The sequence below is a fragment of the Salvelinus sp. IW2-2015 genome, linkage group LG26, assembly GCF_002910315.2.
Source record: "Salvelinus sp. IW2-2015 linkage group LG26, ASM291031v2, whole genome shotgun sequence".
In the NCBI taxonomy this organism is placed as follows: domain Eukaryota; kingdom Metazoa; phylum Chordata; class Actinopteri; order Salmoniformes; family Salmonidae; genus Salvelinus; species Salvelinus sp. IW2-2015.
The window spans coordinates 48,268,450-48,293,814 of record NC_036866.1 but is presented as its reverse complement, the minus strand read 5'-3'; the positions used below and the strand labels follow the sequence as shown (position 1 = coordinate 48,293,814).

The window sequence follows — 25,365 nt, the reverse complement described above, 5'->3', positions numbered from 1 at the left end:
GTTTGGACTACACCGGTGACAAGCAGTCAGTCTTAGAGCATGCGATCAGTTATCAGTTCTAAACATGTATTTGTATTCTCTACGCTTATGATCTATTTTCTTACGCGCATATGACAGAAAAGTGGTGGTCGGAGCACGTCTCTGGATCCGCTGTGCCGGAGGCGCTTGTATTAATCCTGCTGTAGGACTCCTTGCGGCCAGCACCAGCAGCATGAACGAGTCACTTCATGTTATGTTTCTCATGCTAGGGGCAGTGTAGAGCTGATTTCTTGCGTTTCAAAGAATGAATAAAGGACATTAACGAAGAAAAAAATTGTTTCTCTATTGTCCATGCCTAACGTCATGAAAAAAGTTACTTTGCTACAAAACGGAAGGTAATATAATGGCATATGCTTTGCATTAAGTCGCGTTCCCTTATCATTTGCTAATAATGCTTAATGTTTTTTTTATTCAAGGCAACGAAGAGTAGATGCGCAAGAACCTGTTTTGTGGGGGAATTGGAGCAAGTTTCAGAAGGAATGTGTATCAAGACCGGATTGCATTAGACTGGGAAATCCTTAGACTAGTCATCTCTATCGGGTCTGAATGCTTTCTTCCACCCGGGGAACTTTGTCTTGTGCTAGGAACAAACTATTTTTATAATGTTTGATCATATGTACAGCATCACATCACGCAAGGATAACAATGTAACGATTCATCAGGATTACAACGAATAGACAGATGCATGTTTGCAATTTTTTCTTGGTGAAAACACATTTCGGGATAAACCGATGTCAATGCTTCCGTGATCCGAGGACTGAGGAGTTACAAGTTGCGAAGCCCACAAGTTATATTGCAGTTTCAAGTATTGAAGGAAAAGCTTGGATATCAAAGAAAACGTTTTGGCTAAGGGAACGTAATGCTATCAATAGGAATATGGTACTGATGTAGTGGGCGCATGGCATATGCTAGCAATATACCAAGTTTGCAATTCAAATTTGCAGTAAGAATTCCAATGGAAATAGCCCATGTTAATTGTACGTGTTCAGGAATTGATCGTCACAGCCACTGAAAACCATCTGCAATTCGATTTTACTGCTTTTATATACAGTCCATAGGCCTACTAAAAAGATGGACAAGATTCTTGGCAGAGTATAGAAAACAACCCAGGACAGTTGTGTAATTGAGTTGTAAACATACCCAGCTTTATACTGCACTAGTTGTTTTTTAAGAGAGTAGATATAGCACTAAGGTTATTATCATGTTATAGTGCATGAGCACATTCGAAATTAGTAGTTTGTATCAGTATTAGTGTCATTTGACACTGTCATTCGAGTCACTCTTTCGCTCCTTCTCTTATTGATTTGTTGGGTGACTAGAGTTGAGATTAGATGAAATAGTAGTGCTATGGTTCAGCTATTCAGAGATCACCTATTTGCACAACATGTGTTAACAAGTTGTGCTCAAGGGTAGCAGGGTCACAATGATTTTAGGCAGTGTGCATATGATAGTCAGCTGATTTGATGTCATAAGTGAGTCAGAATGTCGATGAAAGGCAAGGCACTCTTCACTTTCCAAAGTGAAAACAAAGAGGAGATCAGCATACAGGAGAATGAAGAACTGGTTATCTTTGACAATAACTCTGTGGATGGATGGTTACAAGGGGAGAACAGTAAAGGACAGAAAGGTCTCTTCCCGGCCTCTTATGTGGAAGTAATCCGCCCTCGTTCCAACTCCAACCTGACAGACTGCTCCATAAGCCCGGTGGGTTCTCCCGGCAATGGCTCCTCATATTTCCCCTCTACAGCAAACGCGCCCTTTCACATGCAACAGGGTTACTATCACGATGACGATGATGACTGGGATGATTGGGATGACAGTTCCACAGTGGTGGACGACGATGGCCCCAGTGGCACAAATGGACATTCCCATCAGAGCCCCCACTCCAACAACCCCAATGTCCACAATTGTGCCAAACCTTACATGGAGAGGCAGGACAGCATCTCCAGCTCGCGGAAGGGCAGTATGGTAGGCAGGAACTTGAACCGATTCTCCAGCTTTGTCCGCTCAGGGGTGGAAGCGTTTGTGTTGGGCGATGTGCCCATGAACGCTAAGATAGCCGAGTCATACACCATTGCGATGGGCCCCAAAGGGCCTCAATGGAAAGAGAGCCCTACACCTTTCTCTTGCTCCATCGAGGACCCCACCAAGCAGACCAAGTTCAAAGGCATCAAGACCTACATATCTTACCGGGTGACCCCGAGCCACAATGCGAGGCCTGTGTACCGGCGTTACAAGCACTTTGACTGGTTGTACAATCGTCTACTGCACAAGTTCACCATCATCTCCGTACCCCACCTGCCTGAGAAACAGGCAACGGGGCGCTTCGGGGAAGATTTCATTGAGAAGCGCAAGAGGCGGCTGATTCTCTGGATGGACCACATGACCAGCCATCCGGTCCTGTCGCAGTACGAGGGCTTTGAGCACTTCCTGATGTGTGCTGATGACAAGCAGTGGAAGCTGGGAAAACGGCGGGCGGAGAAGGACGAGATGATGGGCGCCAACTTCATGCTTACCTTCCAGATCCCCAACGAGCACCAGGACCTGCAGGACGTGGAGGAACGTGTGGACTCCTTCAAGGCCTTCGCCAAGAAAATGGACGACAGCGTCATGCAGCTGACGCACGTGGCCTCGGAACTGGTGCGGAAGCACCTCGGAGGCTTCCGGAAGGAGTTCCAGCGTCTGGGGAACGCTTTCCAGAACGTCAGTCAGGCGTTCATGCTGGACCCTCCCCACTGCTCGGAAGCCCTCAACACCGCCATCTCCCACACGGGACGCACATACGAGAACATTGGTGAAATGTTTGCCGAGCAACCTAATTATGACCTCTTCCACATGCTGGACAAACTGTCGCTCTACCAGGGCCTACTCGCCAACTTCCCGGACATCATTCATCTACAGAAAGGTAATGTACTCTCCCCTTATGATGTGCTCATTAGTGTTAGACCTAGAGTCTAATAGCTTGTCCTAGAGATTAATCTTCAACTCATTGTTTTGCCTCACAAAGTACGGCCTATTAGTGTATGTAGTTATCACCATCATTCTGACTTCAATACCATCATGTAACTCGATACCAAAACGATACCATAACAACAAAAAATTGGTATATTAGCCAAAGTCACAGAATGGTAACTGATCCAGACAGACACTCAGCTACTACTCTGTTCAATCATTGGGGCATCTTTTGAGTTCAATATCATTACAATAGAACTTTTTTACTTCAACATTTTTCAGACACAGCCATGTATGCTTTAATGAATCAATTGTACGATCATGCAATCAATTTGACATTGTTTTTACCAATCTAACTACATAACAACATAATGTTAATTTATTTATTTGAATGGTAAATCTATATTGATATAGTGGGTATATCAAGATGTAGCCTAGGCCTATCCAAAATACAGGTGAATTCACATTCAATAGGAGTTTGTGATCTTGTTTTGGCTGATTTCATGGGGCTACAGATGACAAACAATCTGTTTCCCTTTCATTTGAGACATATTGTACTGATCAACAACATTTGCATAGAAGTAGTCTCTTTAACCAGTAATGAGGTCATTCACGAGGCAAGAGGGGGGCAGCTCGTCAAAGCAGTCAGTTTGGCTGAGGCAGTAGATCATCTTTGGGAGAGATGTGCAAAAGAGACCGATGAAGTTTTTAGTGGCAATCAGCTTTGAAATCAGCATATTTTGCATAAATGCTATGGTAGTGAAGTGATGTTAGATGTAGCTATCAGCTAGCAAGGAAAGTTAGCCTACAAAGCTGGGAGCTACCAGTATCTTCTTCCATTGCAAAGTGTTCTAGCCTATATGGACATTGTTTTGCTGTCGTGTTGCATTATTCAAGTGTGTTAACTTTTGTGTATCGTGGAGTGGGGAGCTAACATGATGCAGCCCAGACTCCCAGTGCAGGCTAGCAATGAGTAAGTGGAGCAGGCATGGTGCACTTTATAAATAGGGGTTGTTGCGCAGATACAGGCTTGATCTGTGAGACACATTTGACAGAAGTACCGAAAGTAACACAAATTCTAGTACCGAACCGTTGTTCATGTTTTAGTATTGAGAAAGTACCAAAGTTTCGGTAAACCGTGCAACACTAGTTATAAGTGCTTATAGAATCATTGTTATAAGTAATCATGCGTTACCACAACAGCTTTGAAATCAATAGGGCAGAAATCACTCTTGGTTCCTTGATTGATGAACACTGACACTTCTATCAAACATGTCTTTGAACCCTAACGGTATTTCCTAAATGTGTCTAGTTTTACTACCCTGTCACTGATAAATGGAAGGATAATTGAAGTACCCCCAAGCCATTCCTTAGTCGCATATGCAGTGCCTTTAGAAACTTTTCACACCCCTCTTATTCCAAATGTTGTGTTACGTCCTGAATACAACATTGATTAAGTGGATTTTTTCTCACCCATCTGCACACAATCTACACCCCATAATGACAAAGTGAAAACCTGTTTTGAGGAATATTTGCACATTTCTTGAAAATGAAATACAGAAATCTCTCATTTACCTACAGTTGAGTCGGAAGTTTACATACACCTTAGCCAAATACATTCAAACTCAGTTTTTCACAATTCCTGACATTTAATCCAAGTAAAAATGTCCCTGTCTTAAGTCAGTTAGGATCACCACTTTATTTTAAGAATGTGAAATGTCAGAATAATAGTAGAGAGAATGATTTATTTCAGCTTTTCTTTCATCACATTCCCAGTGGGTCAGAAGTTTACATACACTCAATTAGTATTTGGTTGTATTACCTTTCAATTGTTTAACTTGGGTCAAATGTTTCGGGTAGCCTTCCAAAAGCTTCCCACAATAACTTGGGTGAATTTTGGCCCATTCCTCTGTCAGAGCAGCTGTAACTGAGTCAGGTTTGTAGGCCTCCTTGCTCGCACACACTTTTTCAGTTCTGCCCACAAATTTTCTATGGGATTAAGGTCAGGGCTTTGTGATGGCCACTCCAATACCTTGACTTTGTTGTCCTTAAGCCATTTTGCCACAACTGTGGAAGTATGCTTGGTGTCATTGTCCATTTGGAAGACCCATTTGCGACCAAGCTTTAACTTCCTGACTGATGTCTTGATGTTGCTTCAATATATCCACATAATTTCCCAGCCTCATGATGCCATCTATTTTGTGAAGTGCACCAGTCCCTCCTAGCATGCAAGCACTCCCACAACATGATGCTGCCACCCCTGTGCTTCACGGTTGGGATGGTGTTCTTCGGCTTGCAAGCATCCCCCTTTTTCCTCCAAACATAACGATGGTCATTATGGCCAAACAGTTCTATTTTTGTTTCATCAGACCAGAGGACATTTCTCTAAAAAGTATGACCTTGTTCCCATGTGCAGTTGCAAACCGTAGTCTGGCTTTTTTATGATGGTTTTGGAGCAGTGGCTTCTTCCTAGCTTAGTGGCCTTTCAGGTTATGTCGATATAGGACTCGTTTTACTGTGGATATAGATACTTTTGTACCTGTTTCTTCCAATATCTTCACAAGGTCCTTTGCTGTAGTTCTGGTATTGATTTGCACTTTTCGCATCAAGTACGTTCATCTCTAGGAGACAGAATGCGTCTCCTTCCTGAGCGGTATGACAGCTGCGTGGTCCCATGGTGTTTATACTTAGATGAACGTGGTACATTCAGGCGTTTGAAAATTCTCCCAAGGATGAACCAGACTTGTGGAGGTCTTGGCTGATTTCTTTTGATTTTCCCATGATGTCAAGCAAGAAACACTGAGTTTGAAGGTAGGCCTTGAAATACATCCACAGGTACACCTCCAATTGACTCAAATTATGTCAATTAGCCTATCAGAAGCTTCTAAGCCATGACATCATTTTTGTGAATTTTCCAAGCTGTTTAAAGGCAGTCAATGTATGTAAACTTCTGACCCACTGGAATTGTGATACAGTGAATTATAAGTGAGAAAAAAAAATCATTGTGTCATGCACAAAGTAGATGTCCTAACCGACTTGCAAACTCATAGTTTGTGAACAAGAAATTTGTGGAGTGGTTGAAAAACGAGTTTTAATGACTCCAACCTAAGTGTATGTAAACTTCCGACTTCAACTGTATGAATTCACACCCGAGTCAATACATATTAGAATTACATTTGGCAGTGATAACAGCTGTGTCTTAATGGGTAAGTCTCTAAGAGCTTTGCACACCTGAATTGTACAATACTTGCACATGATTATTTAAAAATTCTTCAAGCTCTGTCAAGTTGGTTGTTGATCATTGCTACACAGCCATTTTCAAGTCTTGCCATAGATTTTCAAGCAGATTTAAGTAAAAAATGTAACTAGGCTACTCAGGAGCATTCAATGTCTTTGTAAGCAACTCCAGTGTATATTTGTCCTTGTGTTTAAGGTTATTGTAATGCTGAAACGTGAATTTGTCTCCCAGTGTCTGTTGGAAAGCAGACTGAACCAAGTTTTCCTCTAGGATTTTGTTTGTGCTTAGTGCTATTCCTTTTCTTTTCATCCTAAAAAACTCCCTAGTCCTTGACAAGCATACCCATAACATGACCACCACCATGCTTGAAAATATGAAGAGTGGTACTCTGATGTGTTGTGTTTAATTTGCCCCGAACATAACACTTTGTATTAACACTTTGGACATTAAGTAAATTTCTTTGACACATTTTTTGCAGTTTTACTTCAGTGCCTTATTGCAAACAGTTTGAATGTTTGGGAATATTTTTTATTTTTCTGTACAGGCTTCCTTCTTTTCACTCTGTCATTTAGGTTAGTATTGTGGAGTAACTACAATGTTGTTGATCCATCCTCAGTTATCTTCTAAAACAGCCATTAAACTCTAACTGTTTTCAGAAGGACACCTGTATCTTTGTAGTGTCTGGGTTAGGGTTCTTTGCGAGCCATTGGAAAACCTCCTTGGTCTTTGTGGTTGAATCTGTGTTTGACATACACTTCTCAACTGAGGGACCTTACAGATAATTGTATGTGTGGTGTACAGAGATGTGATAGTCATTCAAAAATCGCACACAGAATGACTCCATGCAACTTATTTTGTGACTTGTTAAGCCCATCTTTAGTAATTAAGAAAAGGTGATAGATATCTATGCCATCACTAGATGGAAAACTGTCTAGCTTCCAGGATATGTTCCCTCTGAGTTCCATTTGCACATTGCATCAGCCTACATATAACTTACTTAAATACATTAATGCATTCAGTGGTGGAGACGGCATGTAAACAAATCAGTCTGCTGGTCAACCACCTTTCACAAACTGACAACCTTGTAATGGCATGTCCCTTAATGGTAGAGTGAGCTGTAAGAAATCCTGTTGGTGTCAATGCAAAAAGATCTTCCATCTGGGGTGATTTCTTATATGCCCTGCACAATCCAGATGATCATTCTTCTCCATTGGATGCATTGAAAAGGGATGATGTGCCTAGTACATGCTTGGGCATTGCTGATGCATTAACTATGGCCAGCAACTTGGACGTGTCTGTATTTGTCATCAGGGTGGTGCAGTGTTTGACCAGCATACCAAAGACATGCTTCAGTTCTCAAACAACCCACATATCAGGAGGGGGGAGGGGCCTCCAGCAGAGGAAGCCATGTTTCTCTTAGTCGTCTATTGTAAATAAGGCCATGGTCAACGTTTCAATCTTAAGTAAACAGCTGCAATGTGCTTTTCTAAATCACATCTACACCGCACCCTTAATTGTACAGGAATTGAAAGCCATTTAAAAATGTCATAGGCATAGCACAACGTCAGGGACCAAGGGTCTTATTGGTTCAGCTGAAAATACTCATGGAACATTTGGCTGACTATTGAATGACCTTGGCCCATAGACGTAGATCTACATTTAGTGATAGCATAGTCAAAAGGCAGAATGTCATATCTGCACTGCACATTTAATAAATCCACTTCCTCTCAGTTTACTGTACTCTCATTACCTAGCTGAAGGCAATGCACATGAACACATCATGTAAGAATATATATATTCGGAAAGTATTCAGACCCCTTGACTTTTTCCACATTATGTTACGTTACGGCCTTATTCTAAAATTGATTAAATCGTTTTTCCCCCTCATCAATCTACACACAATACCCCATAATGACAAAGGAAAAACAGGCGTTTGCAAATATATAAAACATTTCAAACGGAAATATCACATTTACATAAGTATTCAGACCCTTTACTCAGTACTTTGTAACCGCTGCCAATGTTCATTGAACAGTCTCGAGTCTTCTTGGGTATGACGCTACAAGCTTGGCACACCTGTATTTGGAGTTTCTCCCATTCATCTCTGCAGATCCTCTCAAACTCTGTCAGGTTGGATGGGGAGCGTCGCAGACCATCTATTTTCAGTTCTCTCCAGAGATGTTCGATCGGGTTATGTCCGGGCTCTCTCTGGGGCACTCAAGGACTTTCAGAACTTGTCCCGAAGCCACTCCTGTGTTGTCTTGGCTGTGTGCTTAGGGTTTTTGTCATGTTGGAAGGTGAACCTTCTCCCCAGTCTGAGGTCCTGAGTGCTCTAGAGCAGGTTTTTGTCAAGGATCTCTCTATTTTGCTCCGTTCATCTTTCCCTACATCCTGACTATTCTCCCAGTCCCTTCCTCTGAAACACCTCCCCACAGCATGGTACTGCCACCACCATGCTTCACCGTAGGGATGGTGCCAGGTTTTCTCCAGACATGACACTTGGCTTTCAGGCAAAAGTTCAATCTTTGTTTCATCAGACCATTTTGCAGCCTAAGGTGTGTATAATGTAACATTGGTAACATGTAAAAAGCAATATTATATTTTAATCGACACGTACAATTCCTAATTAGGCTATCTGTATTAAAATGTATTATTACATTTTTTTAAATTCTCAATACCATACAGGGTGGAAGCACCAGAACACAAGAGTGGGGACAAGACTGGAGGACACCAAATTGCTTGGGAAAGCATTGTTTTAATAGATAATTGCTTAAATAAATAAAAAGATCAGCATTCTTTACAGATTGGGCATTTGTTTCCCTGAAGGAGTTTCTGTTTCTGAATTTGCAGTAGCTTTTTCTGTAAATTCAGGACCTCACTCTGTAGTAGGTTTTTCTCTCTCTCCAGCTCCAAAACATCAATATGAGCTTGGTTCATGTCAGTTCTGGGGCGTTGCTTGGCCTGTCTGCTGTTTTTGCTGCTGGTGCAAGATCCAGGCACTGCTGTTTCTCCACGGCACAGGGTGTCAGCTCAACTAAAGGAAAGAAAAGAAAGACAATTTTGTACAACAATTGAATTGGAGTTTATGATATGCCCAGCCTTGGTACGAATGATGATGTTATGCAACATGCTGTAACGGGACTGATAACGGTAACATTGTAGTGAAGTAGCATTAACGTTAGTTTTAACGTCCATTATATTCATTGATATGTACCAGTTATTTATGTTTACTAAATATTGGTGGGTCGAGTTGTCCGTCGTCATCATAGGGGTTAAGGAGAGGGGCAAACTGCTAGGGAATCATCTCGCATATCTTCTGGGAGAAAGGATCAATTCCATTGGACGGAGGCCCCCCTCTGGTCTGAAATAGCCCCCGCTTCTCCTCTGCCGCATCCTTTTTGGCTTTTAAGTTTTTCCAATTTGGGTCTTTCTTCTCTTTAATCTGTGTCAATCCGTTCAATCTGTCACATAAAATGGCCCTGGTGTCTTCCTTCTTTTTGACAGTTGTCTGTCTTATTATCCTCCAGTATGTTACTAAATTCCTCAATCAGCTCCGACGAGTTTTTTTTCATAAGTGGAGAAATGTGAACTTCTTTGACGTTTGACGTGCCATGATCAGGTGGCTAGCGGACAAATAATAAATGCCTAAATAATGTAATAACAATAGTTTATATTTTATGCTAGCTAGCTTGGATTATAAATTAGCTACCTACAGTAGCTAACATTAGCTATTGAATGAGTTTTCTATCTAGTACTGGCAAATAACGGATTTTATTTCAAATCAGCCAACCCGTGAGAACCTTTCACGATGGAGTTGCAGTAGTTTTAACGTTACATTGTTGTTATTTTAATCAAGGAACAGCATCTTTGTGGCCTCATTTGTCAAGTAGGCTAGCTACTTTGTTTCAACTCACGAAATACCTCATATATTGGTGTTACATGTCACTATTCATAGTTCAAAACCGTTAATCATAGATGTATTGATCCAGATTTAAAATGAAGTGGTGCATGACATCTCTGATTAATTATAAACTTAGATTTACAAAACCTAGATTAGCTTTAATCGTAGATGAATTTAAGGCCAGGCACCACAGGCAAAAAATGTGATTTTGCTTCTATCTGTCAATTTTCCGATTTTTGTATATTTTGCAACTATAACTTTCCTGATTTCATAAAATGTACAAATAAATCAGCAATAATGTATATAAATACTTTATTTGTATCATTTTATCCCAACTCCGTCAACAACACCAGCATACATTTTGTTCTTGTTAGCATGTTTCATGTAGAACTTCAACCACTATTTTTAAAATGCTCCATGTGGAATCATATATCATTCAAAAGCTTGTTTTCCGGAGCATATCGTTAGCTAGTCCATACATGGCTATATGCTTTGTAGACGTAGTGCTTCGTGCTGAAAGATGAGTAATTTCCTGACATCCGATTGGTTACTGGCATTTAAAGGCCCTTCCGGCAACCTGATTGGTTAAAATGCCTCACTTTGTTGTTTGAAAGTATCTCCCACGAAGAATCCACGTAAAGAGAGATAAAATGAGAAAATTTCAAAGAATATACCTACAGTATGTGAATAAAAATAGGCGATCTCAGTTAGCCAATGAGAGAAAAGCAGTGAATGAAAGAAACAATTGGCTTGATCAGCCGATCGAGGCAGTGGCAGTACAGGTAGAGGAGGAAAAGGAGGTAGCCGGCAGCTGCGTGTCGAAATGCAAATTAGTTGAGATGAAGAGGACAGCGAGCGGCGATCAACCAGACAGCAGCCAGCCAGCCAACGGTGGCTTTCATTCCACCACAAATAAACCAACTTGTACATGATTTGATTTGCCCTAAGTGTCTACACACTGGACTGAAGATCACCATAGACCCCACCAATCAGGGATTCTGTAATTCTGTCATGATAGAGTTTGCACACTGAAGGTGATCGTGATGCATTTAGGAGGAGTGTTTACACATCCTCCAGGCTACAGGAGTGCTCCAGGGGAGATGTGGCTTTTGACATAAGTGTGAGGATGGTTCTTCTAGCCCACAAACTTGGACTTGGTTATGCAGCTCTAAAGAATATAAGCAAAGGGATTTGCGTCTCACCTCATAGCAGAGACATGACAGGAGAGTGACAGGTAAATAAAAGGAGAGAGTAGCCCATTAGTGTCAGTTGACTTGCTGTATATAAAAAATATTTATTTCCTTGCTCCAGCAAAAGTATTCAAAGTTAATTAAACAGAGTGATAGGAAAACATAACTATACAATGACACTGTCACATAGGCCTACAGTGTCATAGGGCTGTAGCCTACTGTGATTACTGAGAAATTAGCTTTACATAAAGTAAATGCATGCTGATATGCTAATATTTACATAGGGTAACATGCTGATATTTAGTCCTGCAGTTATGACTGTAATGTCGACAGACATCATAACAAGTACTCATCCCCCCCACTTTAGTTGCAGAGATTCAGAGAGGGCGTACGCAGATATAGACCCAGACATAGCAGAGTTGCGGAAGGAGGATGAGGATGCCATCATAGACATGTATGTATCCCTTGATGGCACTTGGCACAAGAGGATTCACTTCCAACTACGGGATAGGTGTGTGCATAGACATTGTAACAGGTCTAGTGATAGACTAGGAGGTGTTGCCTTCATACTGCCATTCATGTGTGATGAAAAGGAAAAGTGGAATTACTGAGGAGTTCAGGGAATGGAAGGATTCACATGCAGATGACTGTGCTCAAAACTTCTCAGGTTCGAGGAAAGCAATGGAGCAGGAAGCAGCTAAACACATGTGGGCCAGATCAGTCAGTTGCCACCACTTTCGATACACCGGTATGCTCTCAGATGGTGACAGTACTGCATACAAGGCAGTTGTCAAAATAGATCCCTACCCAGGCATTGAGATAGGGAAACTAGAATTCATCAATCATGCCCACAAGAGGATGGGAACAGCGCTTCGTAAACTGAGTTCAGAGAAACACTTTGGGGGGGGGGGAGAGGTGAAGGGAAACTCACTGCACAAAAATGTAAGAGTCTGCAAAACTATTACAGGGGTGGAATTCTTGATAACCAGGGTGATGTAGAGGGCAAGAAGAATGCTGTCTTGGCTGGTCTTGTCCATTCCATGTCAACAGGCTAAATCCCTAATCACGGTAGATGCTCGTCATCTTGGTGCTGGTACCAGCGAGCCCTAGAAAATGGTGAAGATCCACCCAGTCACAAAAACCATAGAGGCCATACATTTTTGAATAGAGACGTTGCACAGAAAATGGTACCTGTATATCATAGGATGTCAAATAATAACCTCCTCATAAGAATGCAGCACGGAGGAACCCAGAATGCAAATGAATGTCTGAACTCTGTAATATGGTCGCGATGCCCCGAAACTGTCTTCGTGGGCAAAAGCAGCATTGACGCAGCAGCCGGTATGGCAGTAGCCACGTTCAGTGAGGGAGCCACTGCTCTATCAAATGTGATGGACAAATTGTGTCTTGACAGTTGTGAGAGCTGATGCTGCTTCAATGGAGTGTGCCAAGCATAGGCGCAGGTCCCATGACACAGTCAAGAAAGTAAAGTGGCACCAGCAACAACTCAAAGAGGGCCTTACATATGGGGCAGGCATAGCTGATTAATGTTCTGCACATTTCAAAAGCCATACAAAATCCTTGTGTGTGACAAATTGAGCAAACTGATATGAGAATTTGCCCAAAACTGCATATTTGGCCAACAGACCAGTATTCAAAGCATATGCTCTATTGCTTGAAACAAACGTATTAAACATTTGGCCCCCAAGTGGCGTCACTACAGAGGTGTCACTACAGACTCTGGTTTGATTCCAGGCTGTATCACCACCGGCCGTGATTGGGAGTCCTATAGGGGGGCGCACAATTGGCCAAGCGATGTCCGGGTCAGGGTTTGGCTGGGGTAGGCCGTCATTGTAAATAAGAATTTGTTCTTAACTGACTTGCCTAGTTAAATAAAGGTTAAATAAAATGTATAAATGTGCTCATGTATTTGTAAAATACATATGATGTTTATTTGTCAGTTTAGAAGTGATATATGAATGAGTTTGTGATATAAATGGTCATACTTTTGGAAAGTACATTTTAATTGCATTAGCCTATCTTTATTGGCCATTTTCTCAAAATGACATGTTCACCGTGCGCCAATTCATTTTTCTCAGTCTTCCAAGGATGTACATTCACATTATTCCACACAAAGGTTCTTAGGTCTTACAATCAGACTTTTACAGAGCTTTTTATATCTTGTGTCGTTTTGATTTTAATTGTCATTTTGTCTGTAAATATATGTAAAATATTAATCTGTCATACATGTGAATTGTGTTTTTTTAATAATTCCATGAAATACAATATTTTGATCAACTGATCTGTAAAAGTCTGACCATTTAAGTGTCTTAACCCAATAAAAAGAAAACAGAAAAACATTCTGCCTTGAAGCAATGTGTTTGAAAAACGGATTCTAGTAATATGCAAATTCTCGCATACAATTGAGTTCGCAGAGGATGAGGCGCTAAGAGATAATTGAGAGTTCAGAGAAAAATGTGCCCAGAAAGTGGAATTGAGAGCAAGAAAGTAAGTATCGATCTCCCTGCTCATGGTATACTTGCCTGCGCTCTCTTGAAATTCACCTACAGTGCATTCGGAAAGTATTCAGACTCCTTTACTTTTTCCACATGTTGTTACGTAACAGCCTAATTCAAAAATATAATCCCCTCATCATTCTACACGCAATAATACCTCATAATGACATAGTAAAAACAGATTTTTAGAAATGTTTGCAAATGTATAAAAAAACAACAACTGAAATATCACATTTACATATGTATTCAAACCCTTTACTCACTACCTTGTTGAAGCACCTTTGGCAGCGATTATAGCCTCGAGTCTTCTTGGGTATGACGCTTCAAGCTTGGCACAACTGTATTTGTGGATTTCTCCCATTCTCCGCAGTTCCTCTCAAGCTCTGTCTGGTTGGATGGGGAGCGTCGCTGCACAGCTATTTTCAGGTCTCTCCAGAGATGTTCGATCGGGACTGGCTGGGCCACGCAAGCACATTCAGAAACTTGTTCCACTCCTGTGTTGTCCTGTTGGAAGGTGAACCTTCGCCTCAGTCTGAGGTCCTGAGCGCTTTGGAGCAGATTTTCATCAAGCATCTCTCTGTACTTTGCTTCGTTCATCTTTCCCTCGATCATGACTATTCTCCAAGTCACTGCCCCTGAAAAACATCCCCACAGCATGATGCTGCCACCACCATGCTTCACCATAGGGGTGGTGCCAGGTTTCCTCCAGATGTGACACTTGGCATTCAGGCCAAAGAGTTCAATCTTGGTTTCATCAGACCAGAGAATCTTGTTTCTCATGGTCTGAGAATCGTTTAGGTGCCTTTTGGCAAACTCGAAGCGGGCTGTCATGTGCTTTTTACTGAGGAGTGGCTTCCGTCTGGCCGCTCTACAATAAAGGCCTGATTGGTGGAGTCCTGCAGAGATGGGAGAACCTTCCAGAAGGACAACCATCTCCACAGAGGAACTCTGGAGCTCTTTCAGAGTGACCATCAGGTTTTTGGTCACCTCCCTGACCAAGGCTCTTCTCCTCCAATTTCTCCCCCCCCAATAGGGGTGATGCCAGGTTTCAAACTTCCTCCATCCCTTCCCTAGATCTGTGCGTCAACACAATCTTGTTTTGTAGCTCTATGGACAATTCCTTCGACCTCATGGCTTGGTTTTTGCTCTGACATCCATTGTCAACTGTGGGACCCAAGTGGGTGGGCCCGACCGTGGTGCCTGTTCGTTAATTCTCCTGCCCCCACAAAAATGTGAAAAGTAGATTTATCGCCCGAGCCTAATATTCTAAGAGTTGATTTGGTTTGGGCCGGCTCAGGTTTGTGCAACATTGTAACCTATGTTTGATTCCCTCCACAGAGGGAGAAGCACGCCAGTATCTCTCACATAACTAGTATGAGGTTCACTTTCTATGATCTCTCTCCCTCTTATGTTCTGATAGACATGAGCCTGCAACTCATCTCTTCAGCGTTGCATTTATTTTCTTACAGAATCATAGCTGCGTGAAGGGTCCGGGAGGAAATGCAGCACCCCTGATCAATTGAAATACATTTGCCAAAGTTATAGAATAACTGCTATCTGTTCAGAAATACATAAAATCATTCAGAATAGCCTACTACACCATGAGAAGGCCTATAATTTAGCCACAGAGGATCAATATCTTCTTTTTTTTAAACAGCCTAGCTGTGGATTTTAGCCCGATGACAAGGAATAGCCTACAGTCAGGAATGGGCTGCAAATCTGTCATTGATAAAACAGTACACAGACAAAACAGGCCTTTCGCAATATTTCAAATACAATCGAGGGGAAACACAGGTTGGACAGCGATTGCTCCTGCTGAAAAAAGAAGACTATCCTGTAGGCTACCAAACATATGTGGTAAACTTCCAAATATTGTTTTACAAAAGAGAGAGAGAGATAGGCTTTTGGCACGAGCGCATCGACAATCACCAGCGAGTTAGCTGTGCATCATTGGGTGAGTCTGTGAAACTGGAAAGCATTTTTAGGACTATAATTTCCTTCTCATAATGTAGCCTACAATATGTGTCTCCACACACCTAGGCTACTGATGGCATCACATTTCAGGTAAGTCCCAAGTGCAGACTGTGTTGAAGTAACAATGTTTATTACAGCAACAGGGGCAGGCGGACGACAGGTCAAGGCAGACGGGTCGATAATCAAGAGTGGTGGGGCAAAGGTACAGGATGGCAGGCAGGCTCAGGTCAGGCAGAGGTCGGGTAATCCAGAGTAGGGGCAACAGTACAGGACGACAGGCAGGCTCAGGCAGAGTGGTCAGGCAGGCAGGCTCAAAGTCCGGACAGGCAATGGTCAAAACCAGAAGGGCGAGAAAAAGAGAGACTGGGGAAAAGAAGGAGCTGAGAAAATCGCTGGTTGACTTGACAAACGAGATGAACTGGCAACAGACAAACATAGAACACAGGTATAATGGCGAAGATGGGTGACACCAGGAGGGGGTGGAGACAATCACAAGGCAGGTGAAACAGATCAGGCCGTGACAGATGGATTCAAGACAAGGTCGTTTTTATTGATCTCAGATTCTCAGTTTGTCTGTGTCAAAATAGCCTGTCATTTCGATAATTTGTGCGGTATTAAAAAAGATTCTCCTAAAGTCTCCAGTCATGTAAAATGCTGTAGAATTGCATGAAATGGGTTTCTAAAAGGCAAAACATTTCCCCATGTGTGCAACTTCTTTAAGTGCCTCTACTCTATTGTTCTATGCCACTATGCAAATGCAATGATATGCAATGCTTTATTATAAAGGTGTTTTTTTTCTCTTCATGCTTTTCAGTACCTTAGAACTCCCCAGATCACCCCCCTCTAGAGCTCACTTTTTGTTCCGGCACCTTCCGATTTACATATTAAGCACTGGGTTAGAGAGTGACAAATAAAGCTCTGAGTACCAGGCCATTAGGACTTGATGGCCATTAGTGAGTTGGCTACTACCAAAGCATGTCCAGAGTGCATAAGAGGAGATTACCGTGACTCAGCGGTCACGTGGACTTTTACTGCGGTCATGACTCGTGACTGCCAGTGTGGTGGTAATACAATCACTGCAACAGCCCTACTCTCCATTGCTACTCAATGCAGATCCTGCCTTCATTCCGCTTTGATCAACCTTTTTTGCTTCGGTGTGTGAATCTGGGCCAGCGATAGGTTATTTTGTTTTATAGAGGAGCTCTGGCCTACTGGTTATTGTGTTATAACACAGTTCCTCTACTTCCAACAAGTTATCTGTTGAACACAACTCTCAATGTGCATGTCGTTAGACCTGTTTGATCTGTTGAACACTTTTTTAGTCAGTTTCCCTTGTATTCTCTGTATACAACACTCGTTTGAAATCAAGGACCAACATATGATCAAACACATCAAAAACTAGGAGGACCAACTCTTCATACAATTAAAATGCCTTTGTTTTGGTGGCATGTTCAATAGAACTAAATCTTTGAAACTCAGACACACTCCGGCATGTCTTGTCTAGCCTTTGTCAGGGAGTGATACCATGACCAACACAGTTGACATTCTGAGGTATTATTCAATTAAACGGGATGGACGTGTAAAGTCGTCTAAGCCCTTCCTGTAACTAAGTCCCAGGGCAAGAATGGGTGGATCTCTTTGAAAATTCCTCATTGCTGAAGCTTTGCTTCTCTCGTCTGTCGTCAGTCTGTCTTTATATCCCCCTTTATTAGCCATAATAAATAAACAAGAACAAGCCGGGCACGTGAGACAGTAAAAGTTTGTTGTGTTCACATTCCACACTTGGCATGTACACTCTAGCTATTGGCCTGTTATTATCAAAGCCAGAGAGGAGCTGAAAAGGATGTTGCAGCCAGCAAACTCAGACCCTTTTCTTCTAACAAGAACTCTGCGGTACAGTGACTGTGACGCTTTAAGGCAGACAAAGCAAACCTTTTACAAGTAAATTGCTCTCTGAGATGTGCTTTAGCCTGCCTTTAGAAGTTAGCTGAGGTTGCCTCGGACAAGTGCTGCTAACAATTCACTGTTTCCTACAGTACGATGTAAAAAAAAAAAAAAGTGGAGAGAAATTTGTGCAGGAGTGTCTAGTCATCTTTGTTGATCTCACCCTCCCCAAAGTGATGGTGTGTGCGTGTGTGAGTGTTCTGTTACTGGCGAGCCGACAGATGGAAGGGGTGTGTGTGTGTGTGTTTGTTTGTGTGGGTGAATGTCTGATCAGTTCACTGCTGTGCTTGGCACGGCGTCAGTCCAACACCCACCCCCCTCGCCCTCCCCAACCCTTTGTTGGTCATATGCTGTGTACTGGTCACAATCCACATTTGGCAACTGAACAGGCTTGACTAGTCTGGCTGGCAGTCCGCTCCATAGACATTAAAACTAGGTCAGCGCAAACTACTTCAAAGACAGTAGTGATGCGGCGAACAGGCAGATGTTGTGATTCAGTCGGAATGATGCCACCCTTGTTTAGCAGCAGACTTGGTACTTGTGACACAGTGTCACAATGAATGATCAGATCACTGGGTCAATCCATGTGAGAAGTTATTGCATAGTCATTGTATGGCAGGGCACAGTTGCAGCAGGTGTAACCTACAGTGCCTTGCAAATGTATTCATCCCCCTTGGCGTTTTTCCTATTTTGTTGCATTACAACCTGTAATTTAAATTGATTTTTATTTGGATTTCATATAATGGACATACACAAAATAGTCCAAATTGGTGAAGTGAAATGAAAAAAATGACTTGTTTAAAAAAATGATTAAAAAAAAAAAATGAAATTGAAAAGGGGTGCGTGCATATGTATTCACCCCATTTGCTATGAAGCCCCTAAATAAGATCTGGTGCAACCAATTACCTTCAGAAGTGACATAATTAGTTAAATAAAGTCCACCTGTGTGTAATCTAAGTGTCACATGATCTGTCACATGATCTCAGTATATATACACCTATTCTGAAAGGCCCCAGAGTCTGTAACACCACTAAGCAAGTGGCACCACCAAGCAAGTGGCGCTATGAAGACCAAGGAGCTCTCCAAACAGGTCAGGGACAAAGCTGTGGAGAAGTACAGATCAGGGTTGGGTTATAAAAAAAGATCTGAATCTTTGAACATACCACTGAGCACCATGAAATATATTATTACAAAATGGAAAGAATATGGCACCACAACAAACCTGCCAAGAGAGGGCCGCCCACCAAAACTCATGGACCAGGCAAGGAGGGCATTAATCAGAGAGGCAGCAAAGAAATCATAACCCTGAAGGAGCTGCAAAGTGGGACTGGGACGGAGGTTCACCTTCCAGCAGGACAATGACGCTAAGCATACTGCTAAAGCAACACTCAGGTGGTTTAAGGGGACATTTTTACAGTTGAAGTAGGAAGTTTACATATACCTTAGCCAAATACATTTAAACTCAGTTTTTCACAATTCCTGACATTTAATCCTAGTAAAAATTCCCTGTCTTAGGTCAGTTAGGATCACCGCTTTATTTTAATAATGTGAAATGTCAGAATAATAGTTGAGAGAATTATATTTCAGGTTTTATTTCTTTCATCACATTCCCAGTGGGTCAGAAGTTTACATACACTCAATTAGTATTTGCCTTTAAATTGTTTAACTTGGGTCAAACGTTTCAGTTAGTCTTCCACAAGCTTCCCACAATAAGTTGGGTGAATTTTGGCCCAGTCAGGTTTGTAGGCCTCCTTGCTCGCACACGCTTTTTCAGCTCTGCCCACAAATTTTCTATGGGATTGAGGTCAGGGCTTTGTGATTGCCACTCCAATATCTTGACTTTGTTGTCCTTAAGCCATTTTGCTACAACTTTGGAAGTATGCTTGGGGTCATTGTCCATTTGGAAGACCCAGTTACACTACCGTTCAAAAGTTTGGGGTCACTTAGAAATGTCCTTGTTTTTGAAAGAAAAGCTATTTTGTTGTCCATTAAAATAACATCACATTGATCAGAAATACAGTAGACATTGTTAATGTTGTAAACGACTTTTGTTGCTGGAAACGGCTGATTTTTTACGGAATATCTACATAGACATACAGAGGTCCATTATCAGCAACCATCACTCCTATGTTCCAATGGCACGTTGGGTTAGCTAATCCAAGTGTATCATTTTAAAAGGCTGATCATTAGAAAACCCTTTTGCAATTATGTTAGCACAGCTGAAAATTGTTGTGCCAATTAAAGAAGCAATAAAACTGGCCTTCTTTAGACTAGTTGACTATCTGGAGCATCAGCATTTGTGGGTTTGATTACACGCTCAAAATGGCCAGAAACAAAGACCTTTCTTCTGAAACTCGTCAGTCTATTCTTGTTCTGAGAAATGAAGGCTAATCCATGCGAGAAATTGCCAAGAAACTGAAGATCTCGTATAACGCTTTGTACTACTCCCTTCACAGAACAGTGCAAACTGTCTCTAACCAGAATTGAAAGAGGAGTGGTAGGCCCTGGTGCACAACTGAGCAAGAGGACACGTACATTAGTGTCTAGTTTGAGAAACAGACGCCTCACAAGTCCTCAACCGGCAGCTTCATTAAACAGTACCCGCAAAACACCAGCCTCAACGTCAACAGTGAAGAGGCGACTCTGGGATGCTGGCCTTCTACTCAGAGTTGCAAAGAAAAAGCCATATCTCAGACTGGCCAATTAAAAAGAAAAGATGAAGATGGGAAAAAGAACACAGACACTGGACAGAGGAACTCTGCCTAGAAGGCCAGCATCCCGGAGTCGCCCTCTTCACTGTTGACGTTGAGACTGGTGTTTTGCGGGTACTATTATTAAATTAAACTGGATAGACGTGTAAAGATAGTCGTCTTAGCCCTTCCTGTAATAAGGTATTTCTGTTACAATTTTGTTTTATGAATTAGCAAACATTTCTAAAAACCTGTTTTCGCTTTGTCATTATGGGGTAATGTGTGTAGATTGATTAAAAAAAACATGTAATTTAATCAATTTTAGAATAGGGCTGTAACGTAACAAAATGTGGAAAAAGTCAATGGGTCTGAATACTTTCCGAATGCACTGTAGTAACCTAACATAGCAGGTGTAAAAGAAACGCCTGAAACTATATCCCCTACATATTCTTTCCATTTCCCCAGAAAACCGGAACATCTGGTTGTTGGGGACTCGGCAGAGGCTACACAGTTAGTAACACCTCTTATGTATCGGTAGCTAGCTAACCGCCAACTCTCTCTCACTCCTCAGGTGCGTTCGCCAAGGTCAAAGAGAGTCAGCGGATGAGCGACGAAGGAAAGATGGACCAGGACGAGACGGACGGAGTGCGTAAACGCTGCCGGACAGTGGGATTTGCCCTGCAGGCCGAGATGAACCACTTCCACCAGCGCCGCGAGGTGGACTTCAAGGAAATGATGCAGGCCTACCTCAAACAGCAGATCGCCTTCTACCAGCGTGTGGGCCAACAGCTGGAGCGTACCCTGCACATTTATGACAACCTGTAGAGGCTGGGCCTGTCATCATTCCAAACGTTATCCTTCTGATCCAAAATGGCCGCCCAGTTCAACAGGGCCTCCCCAGGGGTTGCCAAAAATCCTAGTGGAAACAGAGACATGACTGTAGTTGGGAAAGTGTATCACTTTGTTCTCTTTTTTTCATGGTGGACCATGATAGTCACACAAACCCTGGCTTGAAAGAAGAGAGGGGTTGCTGAGGTTGCTGCCTTAGAAAGTTGACTTTCTGCTTATTTTGGCCTGAATAGACAGAAAGAGGGAATGTACTTGAAGCACTTGTGCACTTCACGTAATAGTCACTTTCCAGGCTGAATTTCAAAGTCGAAATTGTTGGTTGCAAGGGACTTACACCATTGTATTTTTCATAATTCCACCAATTTTGCAATGTTTTGACCAAAATGTTAATTTTTTTATTTTATATGTTAGCAACCAATCTTAATGTGTTAAATCATTGGTGGCATTTAATCATTCTTTGTAGAGGGTCAAAGATAGGCATGTGTAGCCTTAATGCTTAGACAATTCCCTGTAGATGATAGAAACTGAACTCCTTTAGTGTAATGTATGATAGCCATGTCAGAATAAGGGCTCGACTGCTCAGGTGTTCAGTGCAAACATGTTACATTCATGTATTTTCTTGAATTAGCTCTCCATACAAGCCAAGTTCTAAGAGGCAGCAGCTGCACTAAGATTAAGATCCTGTCCTTAAGATCCTGTCCTGTGGTCCCTGTCAGTGCCTTAAGGAACCAAGCATTTTAGTGTGATTTTCTAAACAAATGTCTTCACCTGCCTGTTTTCCATTTGAGGAGAAACAGGCCCTTGGACTCAGTAGTCGAGTTTGCACAGGGGGTTTGCTTGTTCTTTCTGTTGCAAAAAACATTTGAAGTTGGAAGTACTTAATGTAAGAGGTACTGCATGTTGGTTCCAACCTTAAAAGTAACAATGGGAAATGCTTTTGTCTGGATAAGGATATTTCTGTGCATCCGCCAGAAACTCTAAATGGGAAGATGGGAAACTCCTTTCATTTCGTATTACTTTATTCCTCTTTCATTTACAAATCTCGTGACGTGACTATGAGACATGGCTGTATCTAAGTGGATTTGTATTTATCTGAGCCTGCTAGCTAGCTACATTTAACTACTACAAACTAATTTAAATCACAATATATAAAGGTTAACTTACTTGTTTTTTGCTGTCCATTGGCAGCACAAGTGGAGCATTTGACTTGCGAACTCATCACCTGATCAGCGTCTCGTCAGCAATATTAAAAAAGTACTTCCGGGTCCCCCATGTAATAGTACAAAAGTGTCAATAACCATTCATGATATACAGTGCCAGTCAAAAGTTTGGACACACCTACTCACAGTTTTTCTTTATTTTTACACCTTTTTTTTTTACACTGTAGAATAATCGTGAGGACATCAAAACTATGAAAATAACACATGGAATCATGTAGTAACCAAAAGTGTACCCACCCTTTTCCTTGATGACAGCTTTGCACACTCTTGGCATTCTCTCAAACAGCTTCACCTGGAATGCTTTTCCAACAGTCTTGAAGGAGTTCCCACATATGCTGAGCACTTGTTGGCTGTATTATTTCTTCACTCTGCGGTCCAACTCATCCCAAACCATCTCAATTAGGTTGAGCTTGGGTGATTGTGGAGGCCAGGTCATCTGATGCAGCACTCCATCACTCTCCTTCTTGATCAAATAGCCCTTACAAAGCCTGGAGGTTTGTTGGGTCATTGTCCTGTTGAAAGACAAATGATAGTCCCACTAAGTGCAAAGAAGATGGGATTGCGTTTCGCTGCATAAAACTGTGGTAGCCATGCTGGTTAAGTGTGCCTTGAATTCTAAATAAATCACAGTGTCACCAGCAAAGCACCCCGACACCATCACACCTCCTTCTCCATGGTTCACGTGGGAACCACACATGCGGAGATCATTCGTTTACATTCTCTGCGTCTCAGAAAGACTGTTGGAACCAAAAATCTCAAATTTGGACTCATCAGACCAAAGGACAGATTTCCAATGGTCTAATGTCCAATGCTAATGTTTCTTGGCCCAAGCAAGTCTCTTCTTCTTATCGGTGTCCTTTAGTAGTGGTTTCTTTGCAGCAATTAGACCATGAAGGCCTGATTCAAGCAGTCTCCTCTGAACAGTTGATGTTGATGTGTCCGTTACTTGAACTCAGTGAAGCATTTATTTGGGCTGCAATTTCTGAATCTGGTAACTCTAATGAACTTATCCTCTGCAGCAGAGGTACTGTAACTCTGGGTCTTCCTTTCCTGTGGCGGTCCACATGAGAGCCAGTTTCATCATAGTGCTTGAGGGTTTTTGCGACTGCACTTGAAGAAACTTTCAAAGTTCTTGAAATGTTCCATATTGACTGACATTCATGTCCTAAAGTAATGATGGACTGTCGTTTCTTTTTGCTAATTTCAGCTGTTCTTGCCATAATAGGTACTTGGTCTTTTACCAAATAGGGCTATCTTCTGTATACCCCTCCTACCTTGTCACAACACAACCGATTGTCTCAAACGCATTAAGAAGGAAAACATTTACTTTTAAGAAGGCACACCTTAATTGAAATGCATTCCAGTTGACTATCTCATGATGCTGGTTGACAGAGTGCCAATAGTGTGCAAAGCTGTCATCAAGGCAAAGGGTGGCTACTTTGAAGAATCTAAAATCTAAAATATATTTTGATTTGTTTAACACTTTTTTGATTACTACATAATTCCATATGTGTTATTTCATAGTTTTGATGTCTTCATTATTATTCAACAATGTAGAAAATAGTACAAATATAGAAAAACCCTTGAATGAGTAGGTGTGTCCAAACTTTTGACTGGTACTGTATGAAAAATAATTGTCTAAACTTTAACAATTATTCCAATTTGTTTATATTTAAGTGACATCAAATAATTGCCCCCAATGCAAATCACTGTATATGGAATACATATTGGCTTACAGCAAGAACTGTTCTGGGTGCCGCAGTAAAAGTATTGTAGGGAATACTCAGTAGGGTCTGTAGAATGTATATATGGTGTCATTCCATGGGGCTCTGAATAATACGGAGTGTTGCTGGCCTTTTTACTCCACCTATTCCATTGGCTGCCGAATGACATCACATGTACACTTACTACACTACAAAAAACCCTGTAGACAAACAACAGTGCAGGGCATTCTCACTGAATTAAAGGGCAACTACACTCAAAAGCAAAGTTTTTTTATATTTTCCCAGATCTCAAAAGTTATCCCCTGATGTGGTTTATGCATTGTTGTGAACACAGAAAATCCCATTTTGTTGTTTGTCTTTTTATGGGGTAAACCTGAAAAATGGGGTAATAAGAAACCTGGAAATACAAAACCAAGAAAACTGAGTTTTGGGAAAAATAGAGATAGGCAAAAAATATAAACAGATTTTTAAAAGGCCCTACCAATGTTTTCTGCAGTGCTTACAGACTTACAGTCATGCGTGAATAAATTTTTACGTGTGGGTGGTCCCGGGAATCAAACCCAATATCCTGGCGTTGCAATGCTCTACCAAGATGCATGACAGTGTTATAAATGCTTTATAAAACCTCAATTTAATATAATTTATAAGGCCTTTATTAATCAGTGCTTATGCCACCCTTTATAAAGCACATGTTTATGTCATATTTGACATAGTGGGTTGTGGGTTATAGTGGGTTATACATTTGACATTGGTGGTTATGTCACACAGTTATGCCACATTTAAGAACCCTTTATAAAGCATGACATACGGTTGTAGATGCTGTGTTTTTTTTCTCCATATCCCACTCCCCATGAGACACCCTCGGAGAGTGGGATATCCAAAAAAACACATTTCCAATTCACACATGCGTATAATTCTAAATTGTACATGTGTGAAATAAGACATATGTAAGCATCCATATTATGATTTCCATTCACCTCAATTTGGCAGGACAGGAAACAATCACCAAAATAACAATACTGTAAATGATTGGATGATGTCCTCTTTTTCCTGTAATGCTTGAGACCATAGTTCCAGTTAATAAACAAAGACTGCTTTGAATTACCTTCTCAGTAAACAACAAATGTC

General features: G+C 41.6%; 2 protein-coding genes across 7 annotated transcripts in view; one reads left to right on the top strand and one right to left on the bottom strand.

The window, feature by feature from the left end:
* Positions 1 to 25,365, top strand: LOC111952327 (sorting nexin-33-like). Its single transcript, XM_023970901.2, has 3 exons — positions 1 to 933; positions 1,098 to 2,944; positions 21,016 to 25,365. Exons 2-3 carry the CDS (start codon positions 1,522 to 1,524, stop codon positions 21,267 to 21,269), a joined length of 1,677 nt encoding a protein of 558 aa, XP_023826669.1. The 5' UTR covers positions 1 to 933; positions 1,098 to 1,521; the 3' UTR covers positions 21,270 to 25,365.
* LOC111952328 (HMG box-containing protein 1-like) overlaps positions 8,965 to 25,365 on the bottom strand; it is a 36,458-nt gene continuing 20,057 nt past the window's right edge. For 3 of the 6 annotated variants that reach the window (XM_070435352.1, XM_070435350.1, XM_070435351.1), the window contains exon 11: positions 22,934 to 23,025. In XM_070435352.1, the coding sequence (XP_070291453.1) occupies positions 22,993 to 23,025 (33 nt within the window). In that variant the 3' untranslated portion in view covers positions 22,934 to 22,992. Of the gene's footprint in view, positions 9,264 to 22,933; positions 23,026 to 25,365 lie in introns of those variants that run through there. The other 3 variants (XR_002875711.1, XM_070435353.1, XR_011474227.1) reach the window with 2 other exon arrangements.

Excerpts from the sequence above, each read along its gene's own strand:
- LOC111952327 (XM_023970901.2), top strand. The coding sequence starts at position 1,522 with ATGTCGATGAAAGGCAAGGCACTCTTCACTTTCCAAAGTGAAAACAAA. Across the intron at positions 2,945-21,015 it reads CATCATTCATCTACAGAAAG|GTGCGTTCGCCAAGGTCAAA; the intron begins GTAATGTACTCT and ends CTCACTCCTCAG.